The sequence below is a fragment of the Cynocephalus volans genome, chromosome 1, assembly GCF_027409185.1.
Source record: "Cynocephalus volans isolate mCynVol1 chromosome 1, mCynVol1.pri, whole genome shotgun sequence".
NCBI lineage: Eukaryota > Metazoa > Chordata > Mammalia > Dermoptera > Cynocephalidae > Cynocephalus > Cynocephalus volans.
Genome location: NC_084460.1, coordinates 94,985,906 through 95,004,452, shown reverse-complemented (window position 1 = coordinate 95,004,452; position 18,547 = coordinate 94,985,906). Strand labels below are relative to the sequence as shown.

Sequence of the window (18,547 nt, the reverse complement as noted above, 5' to 3'; positions counted from 1 at the left end):
CTACTTTTTTTTTTTTTTTACCATGAACTTATTTGTCTGTAGCAAACATTTCTCCCCAATGTACAAATTAAAATTCAAAGTCTGAATCTGTTAAACATAAAAATCTTTTCTAAACATGAACCATCAAATAAATGAAAGGAAACTCAGCTGATATTGCAGACAAAGTTTTTGCCTGAAAATCCTACAACAGAATCTTTTCTGGAATGTAAACTCTAAACTTTGCCATTACACTTGATCTTTTTATCTCAATATTATAGAGTTTCTGTTTCTCTGGGAGGAAAAAAAACAAGGGATTTTCTAGGATAGTGTATTTTTCTAAATTTGTTAAAGACTGCATAAAACTAGTACTCCAAGATCTCCCACAAACATTTCTACACAGCTATGTAGAAAACTTTGATGATAGGAAAATAAATGTCATTTATTTCATTTTTCAGTATTCCAAGCTGATTTTTAACAATCAAATAAATAATAGAAAGTAAATAACTATACTTTAGATAACTCAAGACCTAATGGTTTATTTACTGACTAGATAGGTATTAATCTTCTTCAACATATCAGAGTGCTTAACAAAAACCAAAAATAACAATCCAACCTAAACCCTTCATCCTGGGGGAGGGGGTAGAGAAGGGAGAGGTTATATGCCAAGCACTTTTAATAACTTTTACAACCTTCATTAAGACACTGACTCACCTATTGTTTTCACAGCAATCCTACAGCCCTATGAGGCTTTGTGTTTTTTTATTTGTTTGTTTTGTTTTGAGGTAAATATCCCTTCTTACAGATACAGAAATTGGGGTAAAAACCTGCTCGAAGTTACTGAGCTAATAATTGGTGGAGCTGGAGTACAAACAAGCACAGTCTGGCTCATGTTTTAGCTTTCAGCTACTACCACTATAGTACTACACAGCCTCTTTACCTATCTTTCTGTTTAATGTAAGACTGAAACTGAAATAGCAGCTATTCAAAAGGCGAATTATATCACTTTTACAGCAATATTAAACAGCAGTTAAAATTGTAAAACAATGTGTATTAATGAACACAGAATTGTACTGTCATGCATAAATATCAGGAGTTCAGTAAGTACAAATCAGATAACTTCAATACAAATTCGAATAAAATAGTATATCCGTGTGGGACCAGTAACACCAAATCTTGAAAAATTAGGAATAGTATAATTGGAAACAATTTCTAGCGCTCTTAGGCCCTGGTTTTATGACCTGTCTGAACTTGGAATTTGCCTCTAATTCCTTTCTGTTTGGAATTACTTTAGAATTTCTGCCAAATTCTAAAATTCCAAATTTACTGGTCACTGATATCTTTTTCATAGTGCTTAAAAGTTTTCAGGAGAATTTTAACTTGCATAGTTTAAAACAGCTGTGGTAGGCCAATAAATTTTTTTAACTGGAGAGAGAAAACAGAAGATAGAAAAAGTCATTCTAAGCAACGAAATAGTAAGGAGCAAAAAGACAATGACGAGTGAAACAATTTGTGACTGGTATATTAATAATTTACTACATGCTATCAATTTATGATGCCTTATGAAGGTTTCTCAGCATATGAGCTGATGAGACAACAACTAATGAACATCCTGAGTCTAAAATATTAGACATATTTAAGCCTCTTGGCAAAGACCGAGAACGGGGGAAAACTGCAGGGAAGAAATGCACACATGACACGCATGTGGAATGCGGGAGGGATGTAGGTTATGAGGATGACACACTGGTATGTGAGGTTTCTGGGCGCCACCAGCTCATTGCAGCACCAATAGGGTTGTGTTTGTTTACACCGCGTCGCCTGGAAGAAAGCCGGCAAGCTTCAAGTGGATTATTAAGTTAATAATATTAAGAGAAAGGAGGGCAAACGCAATGAACATCTGGATAAGCAGATCGCCGCCTGGCCTCCGGGGCAGCTGACCAAATCCAGATCATTCCCCCTCCCACGATCTATGCGCACAAAGAACCTGCTGCTTTAGGTCAGTCCTCCGCCTACTTCTACCCCACTTGCCGTGGCCTTAATTTCGGGATAGCTAAGGCGAGAGGATGGGGTGGAGGGAGGGGAGGAGCCCCAGGGTCAGTGTCTGAGATCGGGAGGAGGCCGACCTGCCAAAGCAGGCCCGGGCCGACGCGGCCCCAGGGGCTCGGGGTCGGCAGCCGCGCCTCCGCGGCCGGAATCCGAGTTCGGCGCCTCCTTCCTTCCCCTGCGGCTCCGCCACCACCTCCCTCTCTGTCGTCGCCGTCGCCAACGCCGCCCCCCCTCCGGCCCCTCACAACGACGCAGCCTGCAGCCGGCGGCCTCGCGACGGAACCCCACCCCGTCTCGCCCTCGCCCTCGCCCGCCCTTTCAGGGGGCTTTTCCCACTTCCGAGCGCGCTGAAGCCCCCTACCCCAGGGCTCAGCTTCGCTACCTGGATCCGCTTCTTGTGTCGCCTGCGTTCCGCCATGTTGGCCGCTCCGCCCGGTTCCTTCTGACGTGGAACGAGGAGGGGGGGTGGAAACCTCGCGAGAGCGCGCCCCGCGACCCGTTATGTAACACGCAGGGGGGCGCCCGGGAAGGAGGGCGGCCGGCAGCCCCGCGCGCCTGCGGGCCTTACCGGCGCCGGCTTGGTCCTGTGCCCTCCGCTCCTGTTGTTGAGGGAACTGGAGAATCGCGAGGACCAAGGCTGAGAAGTGACTCAGAGAATAGGAGCGCTGGGAAGAGTCCTCAGGTCTCAAACCTGACCGAGCATCTGTCTGCGCTAGGAAGCTGCTGAAATACAGATTCCCGGGCCCCACCCCTCAGAGTCAGATTCAGTGCGTTTGGGGTGGGACCTTTCACAGAGGAATTGACCGAGACCTACCAGATCCTAGAAGTCTTTACCTGTGGCAATTCCTATACTATTCCCAACAAGCCCTATCCCACGCCCTTTATATTTCCTAAAATTCCATTTAAAGGATGAGAAATTGAGGGGCAGAGACATGAACTGACTTATCTAAGCCCCCACAGGTGGTAGATGGCAGAGCCTAGACCTGAGCCAATTATTTTTGCCCTTACCATGGACGGAGTAGTACAGCTCATCCAAAACAAACTTTGGATTCTCCCTTCCATGTAACACGTTGCTTCTCAAGACTCACCCTTAGAATCCGGGAGTCAGAGAAAACCCAGGGAAGTATAATTAAGATGAATAGGAGAAGGATTCTGAGAAGTTGGGAATGAAAAATCTGCAGGCTACTTAATGTCTGGTGAATTACTATTATAACTTTTGTTATTTTAGAGCCACCTCTAAAATAAAATATTGTTATTTTAGACCAAAGAGAACAGGGCATAAATTGCTAGTAAGTGCTTAGATAGAAATTCACATGACTTTATGGAGATTTTAAAGCATTTTTAATTGTAGAACTCTGGGAAAATACAGAAAAGATCAAGAAAAAAATTCTTAATTCTACCACTCAGAGATCTGTTAATCATTTTAGTTTGTTTTCTTCTAGTATTTATTCCTATGTTGTGTATGCGTGTGCCTGTTTGTATTTCTATATTTTCTCGTTCCCCAAATTGAAACCATATGCAACATGGTAGCCTACTTTTTTCTTCTAATGTTATGTTGTAAGCATTTTATTATACCGTTTAAATGTTCAAGTTTCCCATATTACATATCTAACCTAATAGCAATTAAATGTGCAATATTTTCACAGGAGTGCTGGTCAACAAATGGAAATATTACTGCATTTGATAGATATTGAATGCCTACTAGATGCAAAATGTTAGGCTAGGACTGTGATAGAGAATGAAAATCCTTTGTGGACAATGGCTTCTTCTCAATTACTGCCGTATTACCTTCTTCTTCAGAAGAGCTTTACTTTACTTTCCCCATGGTCTCACTGCCATTTGGTTTCCACCTCCACCATCCACTAATAATTCTTTTGTCAAATCCAATACCTTCTTTTCACTAGCGTCTTACTCAGCATTCGTCAATATTGACCGTTTCATTTCTTGACTTCTTCTTTTGCATTTATGGTATTAGTTTCCTCCTTCTGATTTCTCTTTGGCTTCTCTACATTTACCCAGCTCTCAAATGTTCCAGGCCACCATGCATCCATGCTCAGCTTCTTCCCTTCTCTTCTCTTTGTGCATTATGGGGACTCTCATTCATGTTTATAGCTTAATTCCAAAATATTGCATAAATACTTATTTCTGGCTTTTTTCTGGATATCTACACTGGATGTCTAACTAGAAATCACCATTTTTCCAGCAAAAGCTGCCCCTTTTCCTATATTTTTAAACTTTGATAACTGCATTATTGTTCACTCAGTTACTCATCCTAGAAACCTTGGAGGTGTCCCAAACATGCCTTTCTGCCTTAGTCAGTCACCAATCCTATTGGTTCTACAACTGAGAGGTTTGGAATTCTTCTATTCTTCATCATTCCTACTGCTATTGCCTTGATCAGGTCTTTATCATTATGTACGTGAACTATTAACAGCCTCCTAATTGTTCTCTTCAACTCTGCCCTCTCTACACTCCAGACCGTCTTCTACTTCCTTGTTCAAACTCTCCTATGACTCCCACTGTGTGTAGCAGTATGAATGATGGCTAATGTTTGCATGTATGACCTATGTGTCAAAATCCTGGTTCCCCTTTCCATTTAATATTTGTATAAAAATAGCTCAAACTCTCTTCTCTGCACCCCATCTATATCTTTGGTGGTGGTAATGGGAAGTTTCTCCTAGTCACTCCTTACTCTGATTTCCCTTTAAATTTGCAATCTCACTCATATCATTTGATTGTTATTTCTCTCCCAAATGAGGAGCACTGCCCTTCTTTCTTTCTTTTGCCAAAGCAAGACTAGTAGTTACAGGAGTCTTTCCTGGAGGTTTTTGAGAAAAAGAGGAGAGTTATATTTATTCATTCAACAAATAATTGTTTATTGAAGGCTTACTATGTGCCAGTCCTTGTTCTAGGCACTGGGAATATACTGGTGATCAAGAGGCAAACATCCCTGCTCTCATGGAGCATATACTTTAAGTAGAAAAGAACAGACAATAAAATACAGGGGGCAAATCATATAGTATATTCAAAGGTTTAGGAGAGAAACAAAGCAGGATAGAGGTACTGCTGGAAGAGGGAAGGAGGGTGTAATTGTAATTTAAATGGTCAGGGCAGTCCTCTTTGAGGGTTTGTCTTTGACCAAAAACAAAAACAAAAACAAAAAGCCATGAAGGAGCGGAGGAAGTAAACCCAATGGGTAGGGAATTATACTTACTTCAGGTAGATAAATAGCACTTACAAAAGTCTACAAGTATGAAAGTGCAGGGTGTGTTTGAGGAACAGTAAGGAGGTCAGTGGCTGTAGCATATTCAAAAGAGGAAGGAAGCAGGGAATAAAGTCAGAAAGAAAATGGGGCTAAATTGCATAGGGTTTTATAGAGCATTGTAATGACTTTGGCTTTCACTCTGAGTAAAATGGGGGCTATCAGAGGATGTATCAAGCTGGAATGGGGCATAGGAGTGACATGATGATTTCTATTTGGAAAGAATTCTTATTCTTGTGCTAGGAATAGACTGTGGGAGGAGGTGCACAGATAGAAGGTGGGGGAGGTTAGGTTGGTATGTTATTATAGCAAACGAGTGAGAGATGATGGTGGTTTACACTTGGTAGTTGCCATACACTTGGGAAGGGCTTGGATTCTGGATGTATTTTGAAGGTAGAGTCAGTGGGATTCTGAATATAAGGGAAAGAGAGGAGTCAAGGATGCTTTCAAGATTTTTGGTTTCACCAGCCGCACAAATGGGATTGCAGCTTACTAAAATGGGAATAGTAAGAGTGGAAAAGGTTTGGCATGGGAAGAATATGAATTTGGCTTTTGGTGTGCTCATGTTGAGAAGCCTAATGGACATCCAAGTGGAGATGAGGAATACACAGCTGGCTATATGAGAAGTAGAGTTCAGAGGAGAGGTCCAGGCTGGAATACATATTTGGGAGTTGAAAAGTATCAGAATACATCATCCCACAATATGCCATTTTATCATAAGGATTACTTTAAGCTGAAGGCAACTGAGAAAAAGCTGACGCAGAAGAGCTCTGTGCCCTTCCCTTATCTGCCTAAAAATAGGATGTAAATTCCCCTTGTGAATGTGTCCTCCCTCTTCTACCATTCCAGGAAGTGGAAAACAACCCTTATCATAGAGGTAGAGACAGCATCTAGATGAAAACCCTTATCTACCATTAGTTTCCCCTAAATATTTACATTCACACGATTTACCATTCCTACAAGCCCACACCCCCTTTCTTTATCTAGTCATTTCTCCACAATTGATCATCCTTTGTTAAGATGGTATATAAGCCCCCAAATCTAACCACTTCTCTGGTTTTACATTTCTTTTCTGTGAAGCCCCCATGAACAGTAAGAATATTAACATCAGATAAAATTGGTATGCCTTTCTTCTGTTAATCTATCTTTTGTCAGTTTAATTCACAGGCTTTGGGTACAGAACACAAGGGGGTAGGGGAAACATTTTATGTCTCCTACAGAGTCATCAGTAGTCATCATTTCTCTGGGCCCATTTTATAGGTTAATATGTATGTCTGACAAAAGAAAAAAGAAAAAATTATAGGGAACTAAAGCAAACAGTGGCCACACCTTTTTTGGTCATGATTTTTATAAAAGCATTTAAAAATATGTAGTTAATAATGTTAGTGATTTAATGCTATTATCACAAAGAAAAACAAATAAATTTAATTTGAAATATATTTAATATAAAATGCTGTAAGCCTAATTTTATTTGAAAATTGAATTAATATTTTAAAATAAGTTGATTCTTTAGACTTCCAATCAAGAAGTGGCATAAATAAGACAATAAGTATCTACCACTGAAAAACAAACACAGATACTTTGGAAAAAGTACAATACATAATTTTTTAACATGCTAGAATTAGACAAAGAAAATATAAAAAAATCACTTTGTCTTAACCAAAACGGTAATTGTTTTATCATTTCAAACAGAAAAGTTAGAAGTATGATTCTCATTAACATACAAGTTTCTCATGATTTCCTTTTTACTCTACTAGGGTTCAGTGCAAAAGAGAAACTAATATACGTATTTTAATAAGAAAGGTACTTAATTAAGGGAATTAGATGCTTCCAAAATTATTGAAAGTTTGGAGCAGACGCCAGCCTGAATGACTGCCATACCCTGCAGAACTGAACAGCCAGGGGGATCTCTACCTTTGGGGAGTCAGGAGGCCAGCACAGCAACACTGAGTTTAGGAGACTGCTAGGAGAGCTGTGATCCAGCTGCCAGAAAGCCAAGATCAGAAAGCTGTTGCCAGCACTGCTGCAGTTGCTTCTTATCTCACAAAGATCAAGACTAGACACGAGCGATACTGTAGAAAAACGCTGTCTCTATGATCTTGCTGGCCAGCAGCAGCAGGAAGATGGCTTCCTCATCATGTCTGTCCTCCTGATATCCTACCAGTGCCTCCAATTAGAACCAGAACTGTCCTTGAAGGGAATCTGGGGAATGAAGACTTCAGCTTCTTTTCTTCTGCTGTGTGCCAGTCGACCATATCCAACACCATTATCTTCTCCCTTAGAGTAACCTAGTCCACTCCTACCTACCCACTCTCCTAAGGAATCATGTTTTAGTACTGTGAGATCATGCTGCTCCCCCGCCATCCTTCTACCTGCACTTTCTTACTCGTGTTTCCTTTTTTCTTTTTTTTCTCCTTCTACTTCCCACCTGGCCTGTCCTTCACAGGTCAGGTAACATGTCACCTCCACAGTGAAACCTTTCCTGAATTCTTTCTTCAACAGACTCAATTTTCTCTTTTTATGGGCTCCTACAACATTTTGTACAAATCATTGCCATGGTATATATAATTTACACACAATTTGTTGTTTTTCTTTCTACCAGACTGAGAACCTTTCAAGGGTGTGAGAAATGCCTTCACGTGTCCAATTCCAAAGGCTGGACACAGAGACACGAGGTATGGCGAAGTGTGACTTTTTAAATTTTAAAAAATTTTTAATTTATTTTTAAAAATTTTTATTGAATCATAATTGATTATACATATTTTGGGGGTTCAATGTTGACATGTTGATGAAATCAATATTACTAGTATATATATTGTTACAAATTGTACTTATTCTTTATGCCCCTTGTCCAATCTCTTCCTATCCCCCTTTCCCTCCCCACTCCCACCTCTGATAATCCTAGATTTCTACTCTCCCTCTGAAAGGGTAATAATGGGTACTCTGTTGACTTGTGGCCTAGAAGATCTGTCCAATGCAGAGAGGTGTGTTCAGGTCCCCCAATATTATCGTAGAGCAGATGTTTCTTCTGTTACTCTGGAATGGGCTTTGTGGTGAGAGACATTCTCTTCTTTTCTTTGGTCTCTGCTGGTGACTCTCCTTGTGTCAATTTACTTCAGTGGCTGGTGGGCCGTCTGCATGGTGATTGTGATGTCTAGCCACTTTCACAGCAGCCATGGTTACTTTGGTGGATGTGGTGGGCCACCCACATGGAGGTGATGTTTTTGACGTGCTCCTTATTGCTATTGGTATGCCTGGTTGTGGGGGGGAGTCTAGTCTCCAGTTCCGTGCCTCAGGTCCCCAGGTGGGCCCCAAGGTGCTGGTGGTATGCCTGGGCCAGAAGTAATTTTTTGTACTTTGCTTACTTCTAAAATGGGGGAACTTCCTGTGGAAACCAGTACTTGAGCTCTGTGGTTGAGCTAAATTGCTGTTTTGCTGCTGTTTCCCTAGGGAAGGCTTTTTGTGCAGCTCAGGATTTAATGGTTGACCTTATATAGGTACTTCCGGCTATCCAGAGACCTGGTGCACCTGGGTTGTGTAGAAACTCCGATCTAGGCCTGAGTCTTTTCATCAAGCCACACCCCATGCAATTCTCTATTCCTGACCAGTCTCCTCTGAGTGGTTCTGTGCTGATTGGGGGGTGGATGGGCTGTCCTTGCTGTGTCCCAGTGTTCCCCTGGTGGGTGCGTCTACTCCACTGCCCATGCTCCAGACACTTCCCATGGGATGGGCCCTCCCCCGGTCCCTTGTGATGACTCACTGGCTTTTGAATGGCTCCTTTTTTTCAGTTGTTGTGGCTTCTTCCTCCTGTGTGGGTCCACAGGAACCCTATTAGTGGTCTTGCTGTCCTGGGGGCCATCAAGGCCCTCTTCTCCCCTGCAGCCTCCATGCAACTTCATCTGAAGGGCACATCTGTGCCTTCTTCTGGCTCCTGCTCTGTGCACCTAGCAGCTCCAGCCTTAAAGTGGCTGTGGCACAAAGTGCTCCAGTTTTTTCTTTCTCTCACTGTGGCTTCTCCTGCTTTCATGAACTCCATAGCTCTCTCCTCCTCCCCTGAGCTCTAGCAGCCCCAGTTTGGATGTTGTTGCTTTTTTATAGTTGTGAATTAGTTGGTTTGTGGGAGAGAGTGACGCTGGGGACCATCTATTCCACCATCTTGACCGGAAGCCTTCCAAAGTGAGACTTTAATGGCAGTCTTGCAAGATCGGGTGTCTGATGAACCAGGCACACCTGAAACGGTTACATTGAGCAGTTTATTCCCTAGTGCATAAGTCCCTCCCCCAGTTCCTCATTGGCTGAGTATTATGGGATGTACAATCTTCCCGAAGCCACCTGTTTTATTACTTCCTTATAAGGCATTTATTGTCCCCTTCCCTCTGGTGGAAAGGGGTAGGCTCAGGACAAGCCCGCAAAAAAGGCTCACCAGAAGTCCTGAGGAGGAAGAAGAACCAGGAAGTAAAAAGAACAAGGTGACCAGCCACCATTTTGAGAAGTCACTCTCAGAAAAGTGCACTTTCAGGGTTTATCACACCACAAGTTAGTCAAGCAACCCTTGTTAAGCTATTCTTGAAAATGAGTCACTTAGGCTATTTTCCCACAAGGGCAAGTATGGTGTCTTAGCTTTTTGTTCTCAAAGTGCCTGGCCCAGAGTAAATGGGTGTTGATGGAGTGAATAGTGAATGATGAAAATGGCATAATCCTTATCCATTGGAGACATGCAAGAAAGATATTTATTAGGAAGACAGAATTCTGTTGGGAAGTCTTCATTGTATCCCATGGCTTCTATTATTTATATAGTCCTCTATGGAATTTAAAGAAAACCAATTTAACAAGAGGCTTTCCTAGATTTGGTTGAGGAAGCTCATCCTTGTGCAAGAAGAGAGACTGTACTTGTAGGAATCAGTATTTTGCCTGGTTTCCTGGAAGTGTAGACTTACCTGAGAGGAGAGACCCAGCAATTTGAGAGGAAATACAGGGTTTGGCAAAGCTAAATCTCCAAAATGAAAACCTCTTGAGCAAGTGTTACTGAATTAGGCTCTTGGATCACAATGTCATTGAAATGAGCAAAGTACCCAGCAGGATTTAAGGCAAGCAACACTTTATTAAGAAGAGATAAACTTATGCATAATTGAGACAATGGAAAAAGCTGTCTACCTGAGAGAAGTTGGGGAAGAGTTTTTAAAGGCAAGCAATCCCTCAATTGACATCAGTATCTTCTTTTGATTCATTTCTGATATCTTCACATGGTTGTGGGGGGTGTCAGTTCCAGTAGTGTCCTGCATGCAACTCCCAAAGGGGTCTCAAGGTTAACCTGTAATTTTAGTTTTTTATAATCACAGGGAAAGAATGTGTAGATAATATGTTTTAAATGATGGACAAGCCTTGGGAAGGGGTTTTGCGACTCAGTGAATATCTGTTCCCTTCTTATCTCAGTTTATTTTATCAAGGCGGGCCATAGGGTAATCATGTGCCCTGGCAGGTCTGATGACTCAGAAGTGGAAAAATGACATAGTGTCCTCTGCAGGGAAAATGGAGTCAGTTTGGTCCACAGGTCTAGCTCTATCCTGTCTCACAAGGAAAGGCAGTGAAACCGCAAAGATTCTTAGGGTATCTAGAACTTGTTTCTGTGCAAGTCCACTATCTCTTACGATGAAAAGAGTGCAAAGGGATGTAAAAGATCAAGAATGGAGGCTCAGTTGGCACAGAATTCATGGAACTGAAGTCAGGAGGGCCAAGGAAACCAGGACTTCCTTGCCCGGACCATACGTGTGGATTTAGAGCCTCACATTCCTTCTTACACTGGCCTCAGATAATTTTCTGACAGTTCTTGTGTTCCTGTGCTGATGTTCAGCTAGTGTTCAGTAATGTGGATATATCTGAAATGAAAAGGACAATAGGCCAGTAAACCACTTTTAGGTAGTTATGTAAATTATTTGGTGGAGGCTGCTATAAGTGGTAATGTAGGTCTACCTCCAAATTAAGGCTACTAGTTAATCAATTATTTTTCCTTGAATATTTATATAGAAACTACTAAAATACAATATTTTATATTCCTATGTCATATGTAAGATGTTCTGCTTCCTGTGGCTCTAATTATCCTTTGTCTGTTTGTTTCTTTTTGTTTTTATTCTGCATGTTGCTTCTAAATTATGCAAGTTTTTTTCCCTCCCCTGGTAAAGGAACTCACTGCATTTGAAGCGGGCAAGGCGGGGGGGGGGGGGGGGGGAAGTTCCTTTCTTTAGCTATCTCTCCAAAGGAAAGGGATTTAGGGGTCTTGATTTTTTATCTGCCAAATGTGTAATTTTCTTTTTTATCTACCTTATACCTAGGAATTGAAGGTCAGTGTATTTAGTGCTCAATTGTCGTAATAAAACAGTTCCCAGCAGAGCCCTATTCATATTGTTACAAGGAAGGACCAGGATTACTTTGGCATACAATTGTTATTCTGACCTTCAACTTTTGGTAATAAAATAAATACTGAAAGTTAAGACTGTGCTTTCAAGAAATGCCTGAATAATCCTACACATGATTAATCAAAGGAGAAGTTTGGCTTGTCTAGTCCTGAACTCAAGAGGGAAGATATTTCTTTTAATTAATATGTATTTTCACTTTCTCTATAAACCGATATTGTAATCAGTGAATTTTGCTCAGTCATGGTTTTTAAGATTTATTTTTAATTTTTTGCAACTTTTCCTTTTGAAATACTTTCGGACTTTTTGAGAAAGTTACAAAAAATAGTATGAAGAATTCCTATATACTCCTTACCCAGCCTCTACAAATATCAACGTCTTATACAACTAAAGTACCATTTTTAAAATGGAAAATTAATATTGACAGTAATCTGCACATGCCATTCAAATTTTGTCAGTTGTTTTACTAATATCCTTTTACTGTTCAGGATCCAATCCTGGCTCACAAATTGCATTTAGTTTTCATGGTTCCTTGGTCTCCTTTAATTTGGGACCATTCCTTAGTTTTTCTTTGTGTTTCATGATCAGTCATTTTGCAGAATGTTGCTCAATTTGGGTTTGTCTGATATTTCCTCATGCTTAAATTCAGGTTATACATTTTTGGCAAGAATATCACAGAAGTGACATTGTGCCTGAAAGAAAGTGAGCTGAGATGCCAGGTACCGTTCAAGCTTTATTAAAGAAAGAAATCTGCCGGGCTGTGCTCAGAGTGGCAGGCAGCCTGGGGCTGCCCTGCAAATGGTGGACAGCACCGGGTGTGGGGGTGGTAGAGCTTATATAGAGCACCAAGGGCTGGCTGATACCATCAAGTAGGGTCATTATGCTAATATGGATCAGGGTGGAGAACTGCATCCTTGCGGAAGCAAAAGGGGTTTCTGTTTAAGTCAGGAGGCTTCTCATAAAAGAATGGAGAGAGGGGAGGAGGTGGGCAGCGCCAATTTGTATTTGGCCTTGTCTAAAGTGGCACCGATTATGTTGCAGATCTTAGTGCCCTTCTCAATGTGTCCTGTCAGGAGGAACATAGTTGATGTCCTCATCACTGGTGATGAGACACTTTGATCACTTAATTAAGGTGGTATCTGCCAGGTTTCACCTCTGTAAAATTACCATGTTTTCTTTTGAAATTAGTAAGTATTTTATGAAGGGATACTTTGACACTATGTAAATATTCTGTTTTTCATCATACTTTTGCCCACTAATTTTAGCATTCATTAATTATCTCTGCCTGAAATAATTATTATTGTGGTGTTTGCCAAATGGCAATTTTCTATTTCCATCATTCCTTCTACATTTATTAATTGAGACACTACTATACAGAAGAGTTTATTCATTTATTTGCTTCCTAAATTATCAATTTGGCTTGACCCTCTAGAGACTGTCACTTATGAATGGTTTGTGAATGAGAGTCAATATGGTGTCCTTCATGTACTGTGCTTTCCACCCCACCCCATGAAAACTGCTCCCTTTTGTAATATCTATGCAGCAGTATATGATTTTTTTCTTCCTCTTTTGGTGTCTGGAAAAGAGCTTCTCTGGTTTTGTCGAGAGGACCTAGGGGAAACGTGTCTACTATGAATCTCTTTGCATCCTCTGATTTATACTGGGGCTAAACATCTTTCCAAGAAAAAGACTTTGAACTCAGTGAAGGCATTTACAACATGTCTGATGGCCTAGTGTGGTGATCATGGAGGCCAGAGTTTCAGAAAGAACAATGCAGGGCATGAGAGTAAGGAGCACTTTATGAGAGAAGAAGGAGCCCGGCCTGGCAAGTCAGACCCATAAACAGAGTGTGGGCTTCAGAGGGGGTGGAGATTTGAGACTGCCACTGTAGAATTTACCTCAACACAGACCTCTGGCAGTAGGTATGACTCATGGCAAAAGTTGCTTAGTGTATTAATTAAAAGAACTGTGAGAGTAAATGCTCTAAAACTTTAGGTCCAAGCTCACTGTGGGACCTGGCACTGCTGCACCTGCATGTAAGCCAGAGGGAGAATTCTCCTTCTCAGTTTGTAAAATCAACTGTCTGGATCTATAGCCTCAAAGACATTTCAATTCCACCTCCAGCAGCACAGCTTCAGGACTCTAACTCACTGACACTAGGTGATCTGGATATTGTTGAGTTTGCACCCTAGCAGTACTCCAGGGGGCAGCCATGGGCAAAAGAGCAGTTGCCTCAGAAGCTGTGGAGTCCTAGGATCCAGTTTACAAGAATGGCAAATAATGACTATGACTGGATCACAGGCACATGTGAGATCCTGGCAGATTCTCACAAATTTCCAGAAATAGGGACACTGTTAAAAACTCTTCCATATAGTTGAGCAAGTGGGAGTGAGGTACTATTGAGGTTTAGATATTAAAACCATGTTAAAGTTTTTGTTATGAGAGGCCATTAGGCTGAGGTGGCTCCAGCACTTTAAGTTCCTATGTAAGCAAACTGAAGCCCAATATAACAGCAAAACAAAACTAGAGACTTTATCAATCAGAAACTGCCAGTTAACCTCTTACTAGGGGCTTTTCACTCTAATCAAATATGTTTTTGTTGCCTTTTACATTCAGCCTATAAAACCTCTCTGCCCAGGCTGCTGCACCAGAGCTCTCTGAACCTCTTCTGATTCTGACTGCTGCCTAATTCATGAATTGTTTTGTTCAAATAAATTCTTTAGATTTTAATGTGTCTAAATTTATATTTTAACAATCAGTGGGGACTCATTTGTACCCACTGTCTTGAGATAGTGTGACACACTGGATTTCTAGAGTTAGAACAATAATTTTCCCTAGTCTAGTAGGTCTCCAGACTACATTAGCTATTTTCAACCTATAAAACAAGCAGATCTTCATGAAACATGATCTTCCTGTTGAAAATGAGTAATGCCTCCTTCTTATCCAGATCCTTTTCTTCCTTATGAACTCATTGATGGTACTCATGATCCAGGTGATGAACTTTAGAAAAATATATGAGTAACCCAGAGGCAATTATGGCTACTATGCTGCTGAGTGCCCCTCTACCAGAAAAATCTTACATGAGGGGAAGCATGGGTAGTCAAGACTGAAAACCTGAGGGTGAATAGCCTGAGTCTTCAAGGAGCCTGGAAAATTCAAGAGTCAAAGTAAAGAAGCTGAAGGAACAAGGAACATGGGATTTGCCATTTGTAGGCAAGTTGTGTGTCTTCTGTTTGCCTCTCTAGATCCCCTCCCCTAAAATAACAATACTAGGCTCTCACTGACTAACAATCTGAGCTGGCCTAGAAATAAGTACACTTGCCCTTATCCCAATCCTGACATTAAAAACAAACCCACAATCAACAGAAGCAGCCACCAAATATTTCCTCACACAAGCAACAGCATCCATACTCCTAATAATAGCTGTTGTAATCAATGCAGCAGGCTCGGGACAATGAACAGTCATAAACATAGACAACCCCCTAACAACCTCACTACTAATACTAGCATTAATTATAAAACTAGGCCTATCCCCCTTCCACTTCTGTGTCCCAGAAGTACACAGGGAGTCCCCCTGATGTCAGGTATAATCCTACTGACATGACAGAAACTAGCCTCAATTATATTCCAAGTGGCACCACTACTTAGCCCTCATATTACCCTGACTGCTGCCACCCTATCTATCCTAGTAGGAGGCTGAGGAGGACTTAACCAAACACAACTACGAAAAATCATAGCCTACTCATCAATCTCACACATAGGTTGAATAACGGCCATCCTCACCTACAACCCCTCAATCATGATCTTCAGCCTACTAATTTACATTGTACTTACACTCACCATCTTCACCATACTCAACCTCAACGCTAACCACACGACCTCCTCCCTAACACTCTTATGAAATAAAACACCACTATCACTAGGGGGACTCCCCCCACTAACAGGATTCCTACCTAAATGAGTTATTATCCAAGAGATAACAAAAAACAGCAACATTGCCTTGCCACATTTATAACTATCGCAGAACTACTCAACCTATACTTCTGCATGCGAATGATCTACTCCACAGCCCTCACCATATTTCCAGTAACCAATAACACAAAGATGAAATGACACTTTGAAAACACAAAGCAAATACTTCTCCTACCAACACTAACGATTCTATCAACACTCCTCCTTCCCCTTGCCCCTATACCCCCATGTTAATGAAAACACAAAGCAAATACTTCTCCTACCAACACTAACGATTCTATCAACACTCCTCCTTCCCCTTGCCCCTATACCCCCATGTTAAACTAGAAATTTAGGTTAGACAGACCAAGAGCCTTCAAAGCCCTGAGCAAGTATTCCCACTTAATTTCTGACCTAAGGACTGCAAGAATTTACCATACATCAACTGCATGCAAACCAGTCACTTTGATTAAGCTAAGCCCTTATTAGACTGATGGGCTCCAACCCCACGAAAAATTAGTTAACAACTAATCACCCTAAACAACTGGCTTCAATCTACTTTTCCCAGCTCCAGGAAAAAAAGGCGGGAGAAGCCCGGGCAGAATTGAAGCTGCTCTTCTGAATTTGCAATTCAATGTGACAAATCACTTCAAGACTTGATGAAGAGAGAACTTAACCCCCATGCTTAGATTTACAGTCTAACGCCTACTCAGCCACTTCACCCCATACCCAGGTTCATTAACCGTTGGTTGTTCTCAACAAACCACAAAGACATCGCACACTTTACCTCCTATTTGGCGCCTGGGCCGGAATAGTAGGGACGGCCGTAAGCCTCCTTATTCAAGCCGAACTCGGCCAGCCCAGAACCCTCCTAGGCGATGACCAGATCTACAATGTCGTCGTCACCGGCCACGCGTTCGTGATGATCTTCTTCATGGTTATACCCATTATGACTGGAGGCTTCGGCAACTGGTTAGTTCCCCTCATAATCGGAGCCCCGACGTAGCGTTCCCCGGATGAATAACATAAGCGGCTGACTCCTCCCCGCGTCGTTCCTGCTCCTACTCGCCTCTCCGTAGTGGAGGCCGGCGCTGCCACAGGCTGGACCGTCCACCCACCCCAGCCGGAAACCTAGCCCGCGCCGGAGCTTCCGGAGACCTTACGATTTTTTCCGTACACCTAGCAGGCATCTCCTCCATCCTAGGGGCAATTAACTTCATCACCACCATTATTAACATAAAACCACCAGCAATATCCCAGTACCAAACCCCTCTGTTTGTGTGATCGGTACTAATCACCGCCGTCCTCCCGCTCCTCTCCCTTCCCGTCCTGGCTGCCGGCGTTACCATGCTATTGACAGACCAAAACCTAAACACTGCATTCTTCGACCCTGCAGGAGGAGGAGACCCTATCCTATACCAACACTTATTCTGATTCTTCGGACACCCCGAGGTTTACATTCTCATTCTCCCCAGCTTCGGAATAATCTCCCATATTGTAACCTATTATTCAGGTTAAAAGAAGAGCCATTCGTATATATAGGAATAGTTTGAGCTATGATATCCGTTGGCTTTTTGGGCTTCATCGTCTGAGCCCACCATATATTTACAGTAGGAATGGACGTAGACACCCGAGCGTACTTTACATCAGCCACAATAATCATGGCAATTCCCACAGGCGTGAAAGTATTCAGCTGACTAGCCACACTGCACAGAGGAAATATCAAATGATCTCCCGCTGTGTTATGAGCCCTAGGTTTCATCTTCCTATTTACAATGGGAGGTCTAACAGGAATTGTACTGGCCAACTCATCACTAGACATTGTACTTCATGACACGTACTACATAGTAGCACACTTCCACTATGTACTATCCATGGGAGCAGTGTTCGCCATTATAGGAGGTTTTGTCCACTGATTCCCTTTATTTTCAGGTTACACTCTCAAAGTCACTTGAGCCAAAATTCATTTCACGGTCATATTCGTGGGTGTAAACCTGACATTCTTTCCACAATGTTTCCTAGGCCTATCGGGGATACCACGACGATACTCCGACTACCCTGACACATATACCATATGAAATACAGTATCATCCATAGGATCATTCATCTCCTTAATGGCAGTTATACTAATGGTCTTTATGACATGAGAAGCCTTCACCTCAAAACGAGAGGTTTCAACAGTAGAATTTCCCACCACTAATCTAGAATGACTACACGGCTGCCCTCTTGCCCCCCACACATTCAAAGAACCAGCATACATAAAACCCAACGAGAAAGGAAGGAATCGAACCCCCAAGAATGGTTTGAAGCCAATCCCATAACCTCTATGACTTCCCCACAAGTGAGATATCAGTAAAAATATTACATAACTTTGTCAAAGTTAACTTATAGGCTTAAATCCTTTATATCTTTATGGCATACCCACTGCAACTAGGACTTCAAGACGCCACCTCCCCCATTATAGAAGAACTATTGTGCTTCCACGACCACACCCTCATAATTGTATTCCTAATCAGCTCCTTAGTCCTTTACATCATCTCCCTAATATTGACCACAAAACTCACTCACACAAGCACTATAGATGCCCAAGAAGTAGAAACCGTATGAACAATTCTACCCGCCATTATCCTAATCTCAATTGCCCTTCCATCAATGCGAATCCTCTATATAACAGATGAAATCAATAATCCTCTCCTAACCGTCAAGGCCATGGGCCACCAATGATACTGAAGTTACGAATATACAGATTATGCAGACCTAAACTTTGACTCATACATAATTCCCACTCCCGACTTGAAACCAGGAGAACTCCGAATCCTAGAGGTAGATAACCGAATGGTACTCCCAATAGAAATCCCAATTCACATGCTAATCTCACCCGAAGATGTGCTGCACTCATGAA

The 18,547-nt window shown here is 41.9% G+C and overlaps 1 protein-coding gene across 1 annotated transcript in view; it reads right to left on the bottom strand.

Moving 5' to 3' along the window:
• Window positions 1–2,624, bottom strand: part of SEC62 (SEC62 homolog, preprotein translocation factor) — a 31,108-nt gene extending 28,484 nt beyond the window's left edge. Inside the window, exon 1 of the mRNA XM_063101653.1 lies at window positions 2,405–2,624. Coding sequence (XP_062957723.1) covers window positions 2,405–2,440 — 36 coding nt within the window. The 5' untranslated portion in view covers window positions 2,441–2,624. The remainder of the gene's footprint in view (window positions 1–2,404) is intronic.
• Window positions 2,625–18,547: the final 15,923 nt, after the last annotated feature.